This window comes from Erpetoichthys calabaricus, chromosome 2 (assembly GCF_900747795.2).
Source record: "Erpetoichthys calabaricus chromosome 2, fErpCal1.3, whole genome shotgun sequence".
Taxonomy (NCBI): domain Eukaryota; kingdom Metazoa; phylum Chordata; class Cladistia; order Polypteriformes; family Polypteridae; genus Erpetoichthys; species Erpetoichthys calabaricus.
In genome coordinates, this window is record NC_041395.2 from 70,298,874 (window position 1) to 70,318,945 (window position 20,072).

The 20,072-nt window shown below is 38.2% G+C and overlaps 1 protein-coding gene across 1 annotated transcript in view; it reads left to right on the forward strand.

Annotated features, from left to right (window-relative positions):
- The window catches only part of LOC114645958 (spondin-1), a 509,623-nt gene that overhangs the window by 147,847 nt on the left and 341,704 nt on the right, over positions 1-20,072 (forward strand). The window contains exon 6 of the mRNA XM_028793897.2: positions 9,862-10,010. Coding sequence (XP_028649730.1) covers positions 9,862-10,010 — 149 coding nt within the window. The remainder of the gene's footprint in view (positions 1-9,861; positions 10,011-20,072) is intronic.

The following is a 20,072-nucleotide window of genomic DNA, read 5'->3' on the forward strand; positions in this document are numbered from 1 at the left end:
GTTTTCATTTTTTTGATAAAAATTGCTACTTTTTTTATCAACATACCATTGAAATGATTTAAAATTATAACCAAATCTTTGCTAGTGTTTCTAAAGGCTATAACTGCTGAAATGACTGATATTTTTTACTGATTATTTACATTTGAATGCAAAAGACAACTTTGGTCTTAGAGGCAGAGTTTAAAAGAAAAAGGCCTATCAGAAACTGACAACACAGACAACGAATGGAAGGTGACTGGAAAAAGCGTCCTGTTGCAGATGCCTGTAAAGTATCTGTTTCTCAAATTACAGACTCTGATGTAAATATTCTCTTATGCAGTTGGACATGTGGGCCTCCCCATTCTTTTTCTCCCCTGTTCAGATCCAATTTTCTCTCTTCTCTCAAGGCAGTAACAGACACCTTTGTATGAAATCTTCGGTTTCTTGGCAGTCTGTTAAATGAAATGACCTTGTATTACAGGGAATTGTCCCACCCAGCACCTCCTCACATGCTTTTCATCCAACTTTGCTATTCTTCTGCGACCATTCCAGCACACTCTCAAATGGCTGCACTTCATTTAAAGCTTTCTCCCTAAACCTGTTCTTAAATTCTTCTTCTTTTAATCTCCATCACTTTATCCTTGGTGCTGCTTGCTCTGGTTTTACTGTTCTATTAATTTTTATCTCCCAGTCCATCACCATCACTTTATGCTGCACTGCCATGCATTCCCCATTTATGACCATACAATTCTTTATCTTTGTCAAATGTGATCTTCTACACATTAGAAAGTCTGTTTGTCTTTCCCTTCCTGCACTGTTGCAAGTCACCAGCTGATCTGCTTTCGTTTCAAAAAATGTGTTAACTATTAACAAATCAGATGCCAATGCAAAATTGACTATTCTCTCCCCCATTTATCTCTCTACCCCCACCCTCCATGTACCCTCTCTATCATCTCTCTGCTCATTCCCACATGCCCAGTATGATCGCCACCAACAATCACCTTTTCTCCCTCTCATACCGCCTTAAGCCCTTTATCCATTTGTGCCCAGAAAATGTCCTTCTCCTCTTCCTCATAGTCCTTTTGAGGAGCATAAGCATAAATGACATCAACTATAGTCTCACCAAGGCTCAGATTGACACTCATCACCCTATCACTCCTCCTATTCACACCGACAAGGCTATCTTTTAGTGCATTGGATACTACTATACCTGTACCATTTCTTCCTTGCTTATTTGCTCAACTGTAACAACTTAAAACCTCCTCCCAGTTCTCTTGCCTTATTCCCATTTGTCTTGTTTCCTGCACACACAACACTCCCACTTTCCTACTTTCTATTCAACTCTCTTCCTTTCTCAGTCATTGTCCCAAAAGTGTCCCCACTCGCCTTTAACTCACCCTTTTCTTTCCCCTCCCCTGTGTTCTTTTTTTCTTCTTCTGGACTAACTTCTTTAGCCGGGCGCAGTAGCCGCACTTCCCACAGAGGTCTAGTGAGGCCCATGCACATCACCATCGGGGTACACCCTAGCATTTTCTGAAGCTGATGTGATTAGTTCTGTCATGAAGGATTTGGATGAAGTTTTATAGTCAGATGCCCTAACTGACACTAACCCTCTTTATTTATTTGGCCATGGCTGGTGGCTAGATTTTTTTACTGGCATTGTACATATTGTGAGAAAAGCCGCTATACCAGTGCTCAATCCGACACAGACAGATGCAGGAGGCACACTGATAAAAAAAAGAAATGTTTTATACTATTTTTCTTCGCCTGTGGGCAATGCCTTCCCAGTTCCCACATGCACAACACAGTCCCAATAAACACTAAGCGCACACACACAAAACGTTTTCTTCTCCACTCCTCTCCAGCAAGCTTAGTCCCTCTCCTCCTGACTCTGGCGCTCGGAGTGGTGGCTGCTGGCTCCTTTTATAGCCCACCCGGAAATGCTCCAGGTGTTTGATGACCCATTTCCGGCTGCACTTCCAGGTGTGGCTGAAGAACCCCCCACATGGGCTCAGGAACCACTGCAGCGCCCTCTGGCGGCACTCTGTCTCCCATGGAGCCCTGCGGGAATCTGAGGCACCACTGCCACCCAGGGGGGCTGCCATCTAGTGGCCCGGTGGAGGTACCGTTCAGTCCATGCTTGTTCCCCCGGATCATATAAAGAAGAGGCGTCCCAGCCGGGCAAGGGCCCCGGCCATCCGCCACAATATTCATACTTATACACAGTATATGATGCATGCTATTAAAAATATTTGTGTGTGTCTTTTTGTTGGTAATATTTTCAACTGTTTTGAAGAGACGTGCAAGTAAGAATATCATTGTACTGTGTACACTGTGTACTATTTACACATGACAATAACTCAGACTTGAATGTACAAAATAGATAGTAAGGTATCGATTCTTGATTCAGTTAAAGGCCATGTCTTTGAGTTCATGTGCCTATGCTTATAATGTTGGAAATTGCTTTACATTTTTAGTGACACTGTAAATTGTACTCACAAGAAGTGCAGTGCACATTTTGTTTTTTTGTAAAAGTGAACTATGCAGGAAACAGAATCAGTTTGTCCTAATAAATTCTTTAAAATTATAGTAAGTGCAAAACTCAAAACAGACAGTTTTAGGTGAGATCATAAACAATTTTGGAACACAGAACAATAAAACACACTTTTCCATATAATGTTTTTCCTTAGCAACAAAATGGTATTTTAGAAATGCAGCTACATAACACAACTGCTTTTGTGTAGAGCTGTGAAACTGTAAACAAACTGAATTAGACATACAAAAAAATTGGAATTGCCCTAAAGGAGTTTTATTATCCTTGATAAAATAGTGATACATACTAATGCTTACATACAATGAATGGAAATTAATGTTCCATTCAGAGTAAAATAAAATAGACTAGGGCTAAGATAACTCTTTACAAATCTGTACTGGTAAAGAGTCATTCAAAAAGTGGATGGATGGATAATTAATAAATGGACAGATATCGCATAACTGAGAATGGCATAGAATTTATGGCGAGTGAGCACAAATTTAAATGCAAGTGCTCAAATCCATCGTACACCAGGATGCCAGCTGGTTTCCTCAATATAAAAATTAACTTATTAGTACCAATTGTGAAAGTCATAAGCTTATTTTGCAATCCACTTATTCTAGTGAAGTTTCTATGTAGCCCTTCACAGCAGAAATATTTGTAAGACAGAAACATAGTCAGTTCTTCACAAAACACACCACAGCACTGGAAGAAATACCTTAGAAAAACTTGTTAGAAAAATTTGATAGTGTGCATGTCATTGGACAAATCTGCAAGTTACGGAGAACATCATGGATTGAGAGAGAAATCCCATACATTCTTTAGAGGAGACATTTCAACCATGAAACAGACTGCAGAGGTACAGACCAATGTTACTTTTTTTTACTTATCTACAACAAATGTAGAAACAGTGTAATTTAAAACAAAACTATTAAATAGTAGAATGACAAGATAAGTTAATTGAAAGTACCGGTACTTCTTCCATCAGATCATATAAAGTACAGCAGCTTCCTCATATTAATGGCTAGCCTTCTCTCTTTGTAAAATGTTTCTTACATGAACTATACATTATAGATCTGGCACAGTTGCTAGCAAACTTGTTTCTGATATTGAAAACTGAGCTCTTATAATAATAAACAAACACACATTGTTTAATATTGAAAACTTTTCCCCTAACATTTCCTTATACAAACAGATTGATTCGTCATATAGACCAGACACGACACATCTTTTATCTTTATGGTTTAAACATCTCTCAAATTGACAGAATATAATTATAAATGGGGCACTTTGTGTGTCTGGCTGTTTTTATTTATTTTTTTTTCAAAAATGTTTTATTGCAGTGCCTTTGTTATTAATAAAAAACAAGGCCGTCTGACCATTCATGGGACATTTTTTTATATATACTGGGAAGTCAAGTGGCCCTGATTGTTGAAGAGGAAATCCTCTGAGTGTTCCTAAATAACAGATTGCCTCTTCTCAGAGCAGTTGCTAATGCTATAAGAAAGGAACTGCTGGGTCAGAACTGATTTATTTACTGAAAGGAGTTTTCGATTTGCTTAGACGTGCAAGAAGAAGGATGGGCTGATTATCAGAAGCAGATAGACTTGATCACTTTTTGCTTTGCTTCAACTGCCTATGCTATTACTACTGCTATCTCCAGGTGCCATTTATTGCCAGTGCTGGCCACATAGCTATGCTGTCTGCATCTTATAAAGCAGCCCTGGATAATTTTATATACTAAGACAAAAGAGAGCTTTGATACCTTTACATTTATTTGCTTAGCAGACACTTTTATTCAAAGCAACTTGCAAAGCAGGTAAACAATCGAGTAACATTTGGCTAGGGCCCATTTGTTCAGCAAGTGTAATAGGACAGGTAACATAAGTTGATTGCCACAAGTGAAGATATAATAACTCATTGACAATCAAAAATTACAATCAATAAAGCAATTAAACTTGACCAAATAACCAAGAAAAGAAAGTATCATAGCAGAAAGTGTTTTTTTCTTTTCAATTAGACAGATATTCACAGAACAGATGGGTCTTCAGTCACTTCTTAAATACATTGAGGGAGTCAGCAGTATGAATGGAGTTGGGCATCCCATTCCACAAACTTGGAACCACACAGGAAAAAAGTCTTGAGACCTGATGCTACATAGAGGTGGCATCACCAGATGCTGTTCCCTGGCAGACCTGAGTGGGTGAGAAGGAGCATAACACTTCACCAGTGTCTCCATATAATAAGGTGCTGACCCACTGACTACTCTGTAGACAAGCATCAGGGATTTTAACTTAATGTGTGCTGCTACAGGGAGCCAATGTAGTGACCTGAAGAGAGGAATGACATGTGCCCGTCTCAGCTGGTTAAATACAAGACAGGCCGCTACATTCTGGATCATCTGCAACTGTGGCTTGAAAGGACATGCAGGTACTCCGGCCAGAAGTGAGTAACAGTAGTCTAGACACAACAGGAGCAAAGCCAGGACCAGAAGTTGTGTTGCATACTCTGTCAGATAAGGTCTGATCTTGTACAGCACAAACCTGCATGGACGAGAAACAGTAGAAAAGTGGCGAGAAAAAGACAGCTGCTCAACATTTACCAACCCAAGATTGTGAACTGACCTGGTGGATGACAGTGAGCCAAGCTGTACATAGATGGGAAGTTGAACCGACTGACTGGCCGGGATCACAAGAAGCTTGGTTTTTGCCATGTTGAGCTATAGGTGGTGGTCCTTCATCCTATCAATAAGACATGCAGAGACTCTAGCCAATATCGTGTTGTCCTCTGGGGGCAATGACAGGTATGGCTCTGTATCTTCAGCACAGCACTGATAAGAAAACCCATGCGATTGGATGATGGAGCCCAGTGAGGTGGTGTACAAAGAGAAGAGTAGAGGACCCAGCACTGATCCTTGGTGTACACCAGTGCATGACTCGTGTGCCTTTGACAACTCCCCTCACGAGGACACACTGTATGATCTACCCAAGATGCAGAACTCAGACCTGAAGAATCAGGACTGATGACTTGGTAGCTCTAGCACAGCATAGCTGGTGGACCACAGTCAGTAGAACCGTCTCAGCCAAGTGGTACCTCTTGAAGCCAGACTAGTTGGTATCAAGCAATTCATTCTGTACAAGGAAGGAATCTGGTTAGGAAAAAAAGCACGCTCAAGGGTTCTGGAAAGAACAAACAGGTGAGAGAAAGGCCAGTAGTTGTTAACCTGGGATGGATTGAATGTTGTTTTTTTGAGAAGTGGGATTATCGAACCATGTTTGAAGATACTAGGGAATGTTCCTGAGCCGAGTGAGGTGTTAACGATGTATGTAATTGCAGGAATGAGTGAGGGGCAAATGGCCTGAAGGAGATGTAACGGAATAGGATGAAGTGGACAGTAGTGGGGTGATTGGAGAGCAGGTTGGAAACATCAGTGGCAGGCAGTAGAGAGAATGTGGAGAATGTTGGGTGTTTCTTGGAAGGAGGCATAATGGGTGGCACTCTATCCTGGAAAAAGATGGCAAAGTCATCAGTAGACAGGCAGGTTAGGGGAGGAGGTGGAGAAGGGAAGAAGGGAAGTGAAAGCAGAGAACAGAGAGTGTGTATCAGTGGTGCTGTTAATTCCAGCCTGGTAGAACCTTACCTTAGCATTGATGGTGGCAGAAGAAAAGGATGCAAGAAGGGACTGACACTTAGCCAGGTGTTTCTGAGCTTTGGACTTCCTTAATTTCCTTTCGGCTGTCCTAAATTCAGTCTGTTGATTGCAGAGTGCTTCGGAAAGCTAGGGACAGGAGGGTCTTTTGCATACAGACCTGGAAGAGAGAGGGCAAACATTGTTAAAACAGGAAGACAGAGTCGAGCATAGGGTATCTGTGGCAGTGTTGGTGTTAAGAAAGGAGAAGTGGTCAGGACGAGGGAGAGCAGAGGAGACTATGGAAGATAAATGGGTGGGAGAGAGAGAGAGCGGAGGTGTTGGCAGCAGGACACAGTGGGAGGAGGAGAAGAGTGAGAAGAGGGAAGCTGCAGAGAGAACTGAATGAAAAGTGGTCAGACATGTGTAGAGGAGTGACAGTGGCATTTGTGGGAGTGAAGTTGCATGACAGAACAAGGTCAAGCAGATTGCCAGCCTTGTGAGTGGGTGGGATGTGGAGCTGTATAATGCTGATGGAGAAAAGAAGAGCAAGAAAGTCAGCAGCAAGGGGGCTGTCCATGTGGATATTCAGGTCCCCAAGAATTAGAAGTGGGCTGCCATCATAATTCTTAGCCCATAGTACTTTAATGTGTTATTGGTAGACTTTGGGTTAGACCTCTTGGTATAGCAGCATAAAACTCAATACTGCTCAATATGTACAGTGTCAGGAATGGTATTATAAAATTCACAGTTGATACAGAACAAATACAGTCTACATTTGATGTTAACCCAGCCATCCATCCCATCAGACATTCCTAAATAGGTGCTATAAATATAATTGAGACATAGCCAGTCATGGTCTAAGTACCATCACTCTTGTGAAAAGGTAGTACAAGTGAAAGATATTTTTCTAAAAATATATTACAAGTAATATGAATATATTTAAAAACATGTTATGATACACTTACAATATCATGCAAAATAGTGAAATATACTGTAAAATATGTTTTTGGGCATGTGAAGATCACCTTCAGAACTCTGCTAAGGTATGTGATACCATCCCACAACAAAAGAGGGCACTATTGTTAACAGTGCCATCTCTTTTTTCCTTCGGAGTACCAAAAAGATGCCCAATGAGTTCAGCTGAACCACTCCTACTTCGTCCTGAGAATCCTTGTCCTTTCCGGTCAGATCCCTATACAGAAGCCCCTGGAAGAAGGCACCTCAGTTCAGATTGGAGCCCCTCTAAGCAGAAGCTCCCTGACACAGAGATCTTATAATGTAGCGTACTCGAATTTGTTTGTACAACAGTGGCAGTGCCCACAGAGAAGACGTTATCTTTTAGCTGTTTAGCAGACGTAAAGTAAAAGAAAAGAAAAATGAAAGAAGAATTAAAGAAAAATACTACATTTTATTAGCAGAAAGTAATACACCAAGGAGTATACAACAAATGGAGCAAGGCGTGTACATAAACAAAGTATCAAACACTGTTGCCACACTTTGCCTACTATACATGCATTGGTACCTGTCAAACAACAAGTCAACTAGTCCTCTACTTACTCCAGTTGTTGCCCTTCCTCTTTCTGAAACCTGCCAATCGTGTCTCTCCATTTCATTACGTCAAATTAGCACATACATCTATCTGACTTTAGACTTAGCAGAAGAGGTAGAGGATATTAACAGCATATTAACTGAACCTGAAGTGTTTCCAGCGTCTCTGAATTTCTCCAGAGAAGTACCATAAGATCAGATTTAAGCCTCAAGTTCCCTGGTAGCTCAAGGTGTCACTGAAAATGTCCATATTAATTTTGCTGCTGTGCTGCTGCCATATACTACATAGGGAAATTAAATATTGATATATTTCATCAAATCTCTTATTATAATAATTCTTTCGAGAAGTGCTCATCCTTATAGTGTTTAGCAAAATGTATTCCAGAGTAGCCTATATGCCTTTAATTGTTCTAAGTTCCTGTCTAATCAGAATACAAACAGTGAGTAAAGGAAAAACTATGGTGTTTCCTGAAAATCAGAGAAAGCTTACACAATTGTTTCAGTGTGGAATAAATGAAAGCATATATGCTCATGCAGCTACCTAATTGAATTAGTTATAGTGAGTTACAGGGAGGTCAAAATAAATTGGATTCATTTGGGAAGGCTGTTTACATTTTTCCAGGCAAAAACATAAGTTAAATATGATCTGTCAGAAACATGAATCTTGACATATAGTATCCACAATTTGTTTGGAAATATGTTTGTTACAATACAATAAAACGTACGTTTCATATGTTATATTTTTAACAAGACATTGATTATGCATTCATCCACCCATCCATCCATACATCTATTTACTGAACTTATTTATTCCAATTCACAGTCTTAGGTGCCAGACAGGGCCGGATTTATATGAAAAGAGGCCCTAGGCTATTCCACTTATTAGGCCCTTTCACCTTCCATTTTTAAGTTTGTAAATTACATGAGAGATAATAAAATTTTGCTAACAATTTGAATGTAGGCCCCTCTTGATCTTGAGGCCCTAGGCTGAAGCCTAGTTAGCCTATAGGAAAATCCGGCCCTGGTGCCAGAGTTTATGCCAGCAGCATTGTGCTCAAAGCAGGGATCTGCCCTGAATAGGGTGCCAATCCATACACATTTTCAGTAGTGCAGCAGGAAATAGGAAACAACTGAAGAGAATATGTAAACTATCCCCAGACAGTTACCAAACTTGCTCCTGCACCATCATATCAGCTGCCTCATTTGTTATAAAATGCAAAGGGTTCTCATTTACAGTTAAGACCATAAGGTATTCCCTACAAATATCCAATGTCAAAACTCACTTACCCCAGGTCAGTGTCAGCACCCCAGTAGCATTGAGTTCAACGCAGAAACCAAACTAGGGCATGAAGTTGAAGTAGTTTTCAATCTTTCTTCAGCATTCCACGGACCTGGGTCTGACAGCAAGCCTAGTCACTCTTATCCATGTGGCTTGTCTTCTTTTTTGAGTGTGGGTTGTGTTTCAATATAAATGACTGGTGGCAGGTGTGTGACTGTGCCCCATGATAGACCAACGCCTTGCTCTCACTGATGCTTTGATAAGCTTCTTTAGTTTTAATGAGCAGGTTAACAGCATTGGCTTGGTGGATGAGTGAGTGAGTGCTGCTGCATGCATGAATATTCCCAGTTATTTGCATTCCATTCATCTTTGGTTCCTGGTTTCACCTGATGATTCTGGGGTAGACTGTGGCTCCTCATGACCCTATAATAGAAAATATAATTTTACGGAAACTGTTTGCATATATGGGCCCTGAAAAGAATTGATGTTCTGTCCAGGAGTACTCCCTGCCTGGTGTACTGGTGCTGCCAGGACAGGTTTCGGCTTCCACTGATCTTGAAGTAAACAAGTAGTTTCAGGATATTTATGAATGGATTGACGAGTAGAGTTTGAGTGACTAATTAGGAACTCAAGCAAGATGGCTCTAATTTTAGAGTCTATGATTTGCTTTGCTTTTACTTGTTGTTTCACCAAACTTTTTTAAAAAGTGTATTTGTTATTTCAAGCTGTGAGTATTGTATGGAACTTTTACATAGACATATGCATCAGATTTTCTGTACACCTTCAGTTTTACACATAGGTTTCTTTTAATATGCCTTAAGCTATTGTTTTGTCCTTTTTGTGTCTCATTTTGCAAAGCTTTATTTTAACAAAAAATTCTTAACTCTTTAGGACGAGCCAACCACTGGTCTGCCATTATTGGTGCCTCCCATTCAAAGAATTATGTCCTCTGGGAGTATGGGGGCTATGCAAGTGAAGGAGTGAAGCAAGTGGCAGAGTTGGGCTCCCCTGTAAAAATGGAAGAAGAGATTAGACAGAAGGTAAGATGTAATAAAATTCTTGTGATCGGAGAGCTGGTTGATTTCTGTTTTAAAGAATCTCACATCTCACATATCCCCTTCTGAAAGTGAAGACACTTATCTGTTGAGTTCAAATTGTGTTTATTATATGAAAGAAGGATATGAAAATGCAAATTATTTTTCATCTGATCTTCAAAGTCCTGGCTCTATGCTTATTGTAGAAATTATAATAAGTTCTTGTGCTGTATGTTTCACTTGCAATTCAGTTCTGTACTTAGTAGTTAGCATAATCTATACAGTACTTGTATTTTGACTGAGATTTGTTCACAGCACTCTGTGCCTGCACTCAGTGAAGAGTGCTTTACAAATAATAAGCTGTATTGTATTATATTGTACTTAATGTTAGGTCACAAACTCCTTTGTAAAATTTATACCATGGATCTCAGTTGTGTGACGTGGTAGAGCCTTTTTAATTTTGCACCAAATAAATATGCTTCAACAGAATTGATGCCCAAGTGTACACATCAACTTAACGTCTTAGGGTATCAGCAATAAAAAATTCTGGGACAGTGTGTTTATTTAGTAGATTGTCTTTCAATTTTTCAAGTGTGTGCAAAAAAACCATGCGTTGTCCTGGTCACAATTGATATTAAAGAACTGTTTTAGATGATTTAGATAACATTTCAAATTAAAAATTGTCAAAGGATTAAATCATTCATGAATGCTGTACAGTTCTGGATAGAGGTGTGTCATCATAAAGTAGTAATGGCGGTCAAAACTGAGATTGCCGGACAAATGTGACATGTTAAATTTCCTATAAAATTCATTAAAACTCCTGTAAAATGTTCTTACTTTGAATATGAACAAGAAACATTACATAATGAAGATTTTGTCATTTCAATATATTACAAAACCATTTGTTCATTTTATGATGACATTTCTGAGTAGCAGCAACTTAAACCATGTTGAGAAAATGGAGATGGCAGATGGTTAAAGGGCAGTAAAACCTTCCATGATAGTAGTATATTAAAAAAAAATGCGAAATCAAATAATTTAATCTTTCATCTAATTTTTAGATTCACGCTTTCTGAGCTGTGGCCAATGTATCGAAAGTCTTACACAAACAATGGTGCAATCAGCACAAAGGGTGAGAGCAGGTGGGAGTGGACGGAGGTATCCGTGGGAATAGGCGGGAGAGGTTGGCAATGTCTGTGGAAGCAGGAGGAAGGAAGTGGCTGTGAGATTATAAAAACAGGCCTGCGCACGACTCAAGTATCTTATCTTAACTTCACTTTCTTAAACAGATTATCATGTAGAATTTTATCTTTTGTTTTGCAAGTCAAAATTAGACATGTCGCATAACTGAGCAAACTAGACTGAAGACAAATCTTTATAGAAACTATAAAGGTAGTTTTAAAGCTAGCTGTATCTGTGATGCTTAGCAGTGTAAATTAATGCGTGTAAAAATATATTTAAGTGGGATTTTACAGGAAACAATGACTTTATCTGTATTGTCTTTCTCATGGTTTCGTATAGTAAAACCTTGACCCACAACAGTAGGCTACTTGTAAAATCACTGTTTGCTACATATGTGTGGATTCACCCAACCTTGAAATATAAAAAATAAGATCTCTACCATCCCTTTGCACCCATTTTATACTAATTAGTCAATATGATAACAGAATTGTCTTTTTGTTAAATTCATTGTTTATGCACTGTTGGGAAATGCTGGTTACAGTTATCCTTAAGCTAAGTGTTTGTATTGATGTTTCATTGTTTTATTACTTTATTAAATCAAATTCAATGTAAGTATAAGTATGTCTCACTTATTAGTATGCAACTTGAAGACATTGTAGAACATTATTACTAATTTTTAGACCCTGTCACACAAGCTGTCTAAATTTTTTCCAGTCCGTGTATTAACTTAAATGAATAACTTTGTTATACTATATTATTTGAAATCTTTACTGAAATTATATGACTTCATTGTACCAGCTCCTAAGGTTTGTGGCCAGATGATCTCAATGCATGTGCTACTAGTAACTGTTGTTTTATTGAATCGAATCAAAATTGATTTCATTTGGCGAGTGGCTATCAAACATTTGCATCTGAAGTTTTTATTGTCAAACAATTGCCTCCATATGTACCCACAATGCTATTTTTCTTGACCCATGTCACTATTACCAGTGTCTTTAGATTGTAGGTATCTTTTTTTTATTTTGCTGAACAACTTCAAATCGTATTTCATGGCAATAAAGTACGCTATAGCTTGACGCACTTCCTAAGCCAATAACCACTTTTACTGCTTTTACTTCACAGTGAGCTACAGCCCAGGTGGAAATACTCATGTGAAGTGCCTATCCGAAATGTATATCCTTAATGTAACTAGTATTCCAAATTTCTTATCAATAATTAATTTTGAACTACTCAAGAGAATCAGAAATTATACAGTAACTGCAACTCTTACTGAAAACCTTTTGCTAAATTATCTGCAGCATATTATCCCCACTTCATCTATAATTCTTTTTTCTTTTATGGAGTTGGTCACCAAAAAATATTTTGCTGGTGAGTTTGATTTAATATGAGGTAGATTAGATCCAGCTGAGAAGTTTATACACTCAGTTTGAGAATGAGTCAGTATTGCATAAACAATAATTTAATAGACCTGTTGGAAAATATATAACGGTTATCGTTTTCTTGTTAGTTATAATAAATAACATTTTTTTTATTCTTCATCCATTTACCAGAAGTTTCCATGGAATAGTTTGCCAAGTAGATTGTTGAATCACAGCTACAATGCGTGTGACAGAAAAACTAAATTTTCAAGTGATATTTTGGAAGTTTAGAATGTCAGCCTTTGGCAGAGAACGGTATGTTAAGATTTATTGAATTGTTTAAAATGAGACTGTAATTCTTAAATTTGCATGGTGGAGATGAATAAAAAAATGAAAAGGAGAAGTTAAAAAATAGTGGACCAGCCACCAGTGCCTTGAGCCCACTTAAACTCCAGGCCTCGTGTGTGACCATAAATGCTATATTATATTATATTTTAAAATTTCCAGAAATAGCAAGCAACTCTTTAGACTGTAATACCATATAATATTACATGTTAATCTTTTAAAAAGACAGACAAGTCCCCCCTCAGTGTTCTGCCCGAGTCGAAAACTGTTAAAATGTGAAAGCTGCCGTCACATTTATGTGAATTAACTACATGCAGTCTGGAACTGCTTAAAACTCTTGGGGACCACTTTGTCCTGACGTTTGCAGCAATCACCCTGGTTCCGTTTTCTTTTGATGTCAGTTGGCATTTAACCTTTGTATGGGTTTTTGACCATTTCTTGTCTAAACCATCTCATTTGCCTAGCATTAAATGTTAGTGAATTCCAATGACATTCGCCTTTTTGGAGCCCTCATGGAAAACTATTTGATGTCAGAGTGGTGTCCTACTATATTACATTAGCAGTATTCTGGTGGCAGCAAAGTTTGCATATAGCTAGCAAGTGCTAACATTTTAAAAACTAACTGGTTAATTATTATATTTTAGAAGTTGAAAAGAGTTGCAGTTTAACACACTTCCTAAAACTAGAAACCCCTTGGTGATGTTCTGGTTTCATTAAAAGAGTGATTATTGAGCAGTTATTCATGAGTTTCATGTGACCTTCGTGAACAATGTTAATGAAAATGAACGGTAAGTTATTTGGGGGGAAATTGAATTTATGAATTACATTTTTGCACAGACTGTGCAACTGATAAATTAAGAAGCACACATGATGGTAATTAGATTTGTCTTTGGCTAACTACATGCCAATCCTTCTTGGGCTAGAAACAGATGGACCAGTGGAGTATTTAATTTGAAACAGTACCCTGAGATTGGAAGTTACTGAGTTAAAGCGAACATTGCTTTGTTCTGTTCATGGAGGTTATGTTTCAGGGTTCAAATAATGTGTCACGGAGAAATATACTGTTGTGCCTTTTTCAGTGCTAATTAGGATTACTTATTTTAACATCCAGCTGGCATCTAATAGCAAGATATTTAATTAATGTTTAGCATTTAATTGGATAGTTTAATTTATAAAGAAAATATTTTTTTCAAGCTTTTGGTCTGTTTGATTATATTGTTTTAGACAGGCGGTGTTGTCTGGATTGCAGCAATTTTACAATGTACTTATATTTTCATTTGTGAATTTGCCAGTCTAATAAATGACCTACTTTCCTTTAATCAAATGACCATTTCATAAACCAGATAGGAGTTTCTTTATGTAAAGCCTTTCAGAATACACATATAGGGTTAACTCACAAGCTAATCTTGTTTATACCACAGATTCTAATCAAATACTATCAGCATTGAATTATTTAGAATCATAGCTTAAAAGCTCATAGTTCAGTTCAAATGTTAGCTCTTTTAGAAATTCTGACGTCTATAGTAAAAACTATTGATTTGTGTTCCGGCATGACTCCCAGTTGTCTTTTTTGCTACATGGAGATTTGCAGAGTAGTACCTGAAAAAGAACCTTAAATGTTAGACTCCATATTGCCGTTTGCAATAATACTGTCGTAGTAAAAATCTAAAGTACATCTCACCATCTGCCTATAGCACATGTTGTTAACTTGTACTTGACTCTCGAGAGTGCATTCAAAGTCTCCACTGAACACCTTAATCCAGCTGCAGCACAGCCTGGCCCTCTTCAGTCTCCACTTCAAGCTATTTAGCTATTAGAGGCTTTTCATTTTGAAGACCTGGAATACTGTACATATGGAAAAAACATTTACACTTTAACAATAACTCCATGCTAAGGATTTAATAGTAGGAATCATTATTTTCTCGCATGTGGAAGTTTCAGCATCATCATGCCCCCTTTGCATTTGTGTTGTCGGTTACAGTTCTTGAATATGGAAACAAATGTGAGCATACTGGCTCAGAGAGAATGAAGATCAGATTTTTCTGATGTAGAACTGTTTGATTTGGATACAACCATAGTACAACTGAGGCTTATGCAAACACTTTTTGTTAACACATTTAGGACAATTTGCCACACATTCTAATTTTCATCATGTAGCTTCATTTTCATAACCTGGTTTTCCTAAGATGACAGTGTTCAAGAATTGAATTAACAGTATACTTTAGTGCTCCCTTTTCCTGAAAAATGCAGTTATTTCATGTGTACTGTAGTGTTGTTCAATATTGTTAGTATTTTATTGAGTTTGCCTCAGTAAATACTTGTGTGTGTTGTTTATTAGAAAGTCAAAAAGAGTAGAGGAGGACTGGACTATATAATAACACATTGCAATTTAAGGATTTCTAATGTGTAGACTTGATCAATATATCTCATTCAGATGCCTGATTTTCAAATTTTGGAAACTGAGGTTCAGACTAGAGATCAAAGTCAATTTAAATGTCTGCAAAGACATCTGAAATAAATGTGTGGTATAAATACCAGCTGAGGTATTCTAGAACATAAGGCTTAAGTTTAAAAGAGCAGGCTTCTAGTTTTAGTATGGTGCAGAAAAACCCAAATCCTCCCACTGTGATCTGCTTCCAGCAGAAATAATTGGATTGTACTGTGCAGTGCAAGTCCTCCTCTTTCCTATCTATTGCAAAAAAAGGGATACTGTGCCTATGCAGAGGCTCTTTACACACAGTAGATGTCTGTTTGGAGTAGGATTGTTTTGTTGTTTGCAAGTCTGTATTAAAATAAATTAACTAAAAACAAAACGTGACATCCTACTCCAGTTTGTGAAAAGTTAGCAAGCACCACATTATATTTGTATCTGACGAGAAACTCCCCTCCTTCTGGCAATCATGTTTTAAGGGATTAATATATGTTTAATACATAACTAATATACATTTCAGCAAATGCAGGGACACATGCATTTTCAAATTGCAATTTCTGATTTTCACTTGATAATTGAAAGTGACTTCAAAGGTAGAGGCATTGTTAATTTTTACTGAAAGAGCAAAAAAATAAGCTTGTTCCTTTTAGTCAGTGCTGACATGCTTTTCTGCCCCTTACAATTTATAAAACAAAGCTTCAGAAGGGAAAGCACAACTGAGTCAAAGCAGAATAGGTTGCATAAACTCATGAATATTTTAAAATACTATATTTAAATTTAAATACTATATTCTACTTCAACATCTGCAATAAGATGCTGCAGATGTTCTATCAGACGGTTGTGGCGAGCGCCCTCTTCTACGCGGTGGTGTGCTGGGGAGGCAGCATTAAGAAGAAAGACGCCTCACGCCTGGACAAACTGGTGAGGAAGGCAGGCTCTATTGTTGGCATGGAGCTGGACAGTTTGACATCCGTGGTGGAGTGACGGGCGCTCAGCAGGCTCCTGTCAATGATGGAGAATCCACTGCATCCACTAAACAGTGTCATCTCCAGACAGAAGAGCAGCTTCAGCGACAGACTGCTGTCACTGTCCTGCTTCACTGACAGTTTGAGGAGATCGTTCCTCCCCCAAACTATGCGACTCTTCAATTCCACCTGGGGGGGTAACCGTTAACATTATTTAAAGTTATTGTCTGTTATACCTGCATTTTTATTACTCTTTAATTTAATATTGTTTTTTTGTATCAGATAAAATGTATGTGAATTTCCCCTTGGGATTAATAAAGTATCTATCTATCTATCTGTCTATCTATCTATCTATCTATCTATCTATCTATCTATCTATCTATCTATCTATCTATCTATCTATCTATCTATCTATCTATCTATCTATCTATCTATCTATCTATCTATCTATCTATCTATCTATCTATCTATCTATCTATCTATCTATTTTTAAACTGGAAGTATGTAATGGCCCTGAAGAAGGGGGGGGAAATTGGTTTTGCTGGCTGACATGGGCTCAAAACAAAACTAACCTTTAAGCAATAATTAATATCAAAAGTACTTTAGTGACCATTTAATTGACCAGTGTGATAAGGGCAGTGACTGTAAGGCTTATTTACAGCACATGAAGAAACAGAAAATAAATCAAATATGGCAGTGTAACAGGTGGCATTTTATAAATTGACAATCCTGAAGTTGTCATGTTAAATATGACCCTAACTCACTGGCAAAAAGAAATATGATATGCTGTCACACACATTTCTGCTTGATATAAAATAGATCTTGTGCAGTTCCATCGGTTCTGGCCTTGCCCCATGCTATACAGCTCCTGTTTCTCTATTACTGTTGATATAGATGAATCAATAAGCCCTACCTCAATTTAGACAATGTATTGAATCAAATCTAAACTTCTGCAACAGAATGATGTGTTTGATTTAAAGTCTAACTGTGCTTGTTTGTACTGTCTTGGTTAAATTAATGTTTAGTGTGTGGTGAAAGGCAGGCTTTCAGTTAACACTCAACATAATAATGGCAGCAGAATGTCTCAGACTCTAATCTGGTGTACAACATTCACATTAAATTACACATGTTTTGAAACCAATGTGTACAGAGCTATAGCGGCACAGGCTTTCTATTTTTTTTTTTGACTAACTCAATACAATTTTTCATGTATAGTACTCAAATTAAAGATGTGTCTCTTCTTTTAAAGCATTTTGTGCATTTAGTTGTGTATTAGTTAATTTTAAAGGGAGATGATTGTCTGGTAACAAATCATAACGTTCTCAAATGCTCGAATTTCAGTTCAGGGTGACAGTGGGCAGAAAACAGCCATGGACTGAGCAGGAGCTCATTGTAAGCGCTAGTCTTGTACATTCAAAGGATAATCCACATGTGCACAGGAAGCTGCTAAACTTCATCTAGTGAATAATAACATATTCTAGACAACATAATTTAAATATACAGAGATAGCGTGGGAGCAGCACGGTAGCCAAGTGGTTACCACTACTGCTGCGCAGATGCAATGTCTTGCTCTATATCCTGCATTTGGATGTTGGCTGTGTGGAATTTGCACATTTGTCTTGCATTTTTGTTGCTGCTACATTTTTTCTTAGTACATGCATGCTAGGTAAAAAGTCTCCAAATTTGCTTACTTGGTGTGCATTAGTATGCCCACAATAGATCTCTCCCAAGTGTTGTTCCAGTCATGAGTATCTTCTTGACCGCAGCATATACAGAGTCTCCAGGCTTTCTTAGTTCCAGCTTACCTCCCTGAATTGCCTGTTGGGAAAAAGGAAATGGGAGCAACCACAAGAATGGCACAAACCAGACCTGGAAATGTTAATACTATAATGAATGTCTAAAACTCAGAGAGCATGCTGACTGTGCTGACTGAAACTGAAGAGCTAAGCCATTACAGAAGTAAAGCAAGTTGTCAAATGGAATGCTTTAAGTCGTGAACCCGAAGTAATAAAACACAAAGTACACAATGACTAAAATCTGAGGGATAAATCCTTACTCATGCATGCTGCGCTGAATGCTGTGCAGGCCACATGGTACCTTTTGGGAGGCAGCTGTTAGAAACAGTGCAGCATGTTCTGGCCGCACAGTTACGAAATGCTGAACATACAAAATAACGCGGTTGAAATTACACAATAAAATTATTTACTACTGGTTCATATTTATGCCTCGCTGTTAGGAGACTCGGGTTCGCTTCCCGGGTCCTCCCTGCGTGGAGTTTGCATGTTCTCCCCGTGTCTGCGTGGGTTTCCTCCGGGTACTGTGGTTTCCTCCCACAGTCCAAAAACATGCAGGTTAGGTGCATTGGCGATTCTGAATTGTCCCTGGTGTGTGCTGTGTGTGTGTGTGGGTGTGTGTGCCCTGCAGTGGGCTGGCGCCCTGCCTGGGGTTTGTTGTTTCCGGCAGACCCCCGTGACCCTGTAGTTGGGATATAGCGGGTTGGATAATGGATGGATGGATGAACGAATGGTTCATATTTAAATTATTGATACACAGCACACATTTATTATATTCCTTTAATTTAAAACTTTACAAAATCCACAACACAGCAACAGGAAAATATATATTTAAAACATAAAAAAATGTTTAATGATGTGTCCCAGTTGGTAACACCAAGCTGGTTAATGATTTGTGCCCGGTAGTGCTGCTGTATTAAATTAAGTAGGTTTAAAAAGAAAATAATGAATTCACAAATAATAAACTGTACATCTTAGACATGTATTCAAATATTTAATGACTTTTTTCATCTATCTTTTATTTAAGTTGTACAAATTATAATGTCTTATGTCATGCTCAGACACATACCTAAGCATTACATTAATCATCTGATGATCTCTCCTTACTGCCTGTTTTTAAGATAATGAAACTTAATGTTTAGAGCATCTTCTTCTTCTTCTTTCGGCTGCTCCCGTTAGGGGTTTGCCACAGCGGATCATCTTCTTCCATATCTTCCTGTCCTCTACATCTTGTTCTGTCACACCCATCACCTGCATGTCTTCTCTCACCACATCCAGAAACCTTTTTTTAGGCCTTCCTCTTTTCCTCTTGCCTGGCAGCTCTATCCTTAGCATCCTTTCCCCAGTATACTCAGCACATGTCCAAACCAATGCAATCTCGCCTCTCTGGCTTTGTCTCCCAATCGTCCAACCTGAGCTGACCCTCTAATGTCCTCATTTCTAATCCTGTCCATCCTCGTCACACCCAGTGAAAATCTGAGCATCTTTAACTCTGCCACCTCCAGCTCTGTCTCCTGCTTTCTGGTCAGTACCACCGTCTCCAATTTATATAACAAAGCTGGTCTCACTACCATTCTAACTTAACATTTAGAGCATAAAAAAAAGAAATCAAAACATGTAAAATAAAAAATACAGTTTAAGTAATGTTTGAGTCTCTATAATAGGTGTGAACAATTCCTGTTTAAGAATTCAGACTTCTTAGACAGAAGCTAGTAGTGGTGTTTGTTTCTCTAAATTTAGACCCATGGCTCAGAATTTTTATTCTGTTGCTACCTCAGAAATTTCTGGTTGTGTTTTATGATATCTCTCTTACGTACTTCTCTTGCCGTGTTTGTGCGAACTTATGGTGCATGCTGTCATGGCCAAAAGACACATTAAAAAAATGAAGACAGGAAAACAATTTGTGCAGAATATTCTGCTAACAGCACAAAGTACAAGCTCTTTGCTAATGAAGAAAGTGTATTTTATTCAAGAAGTGGAGAAGTCTGTCTTCA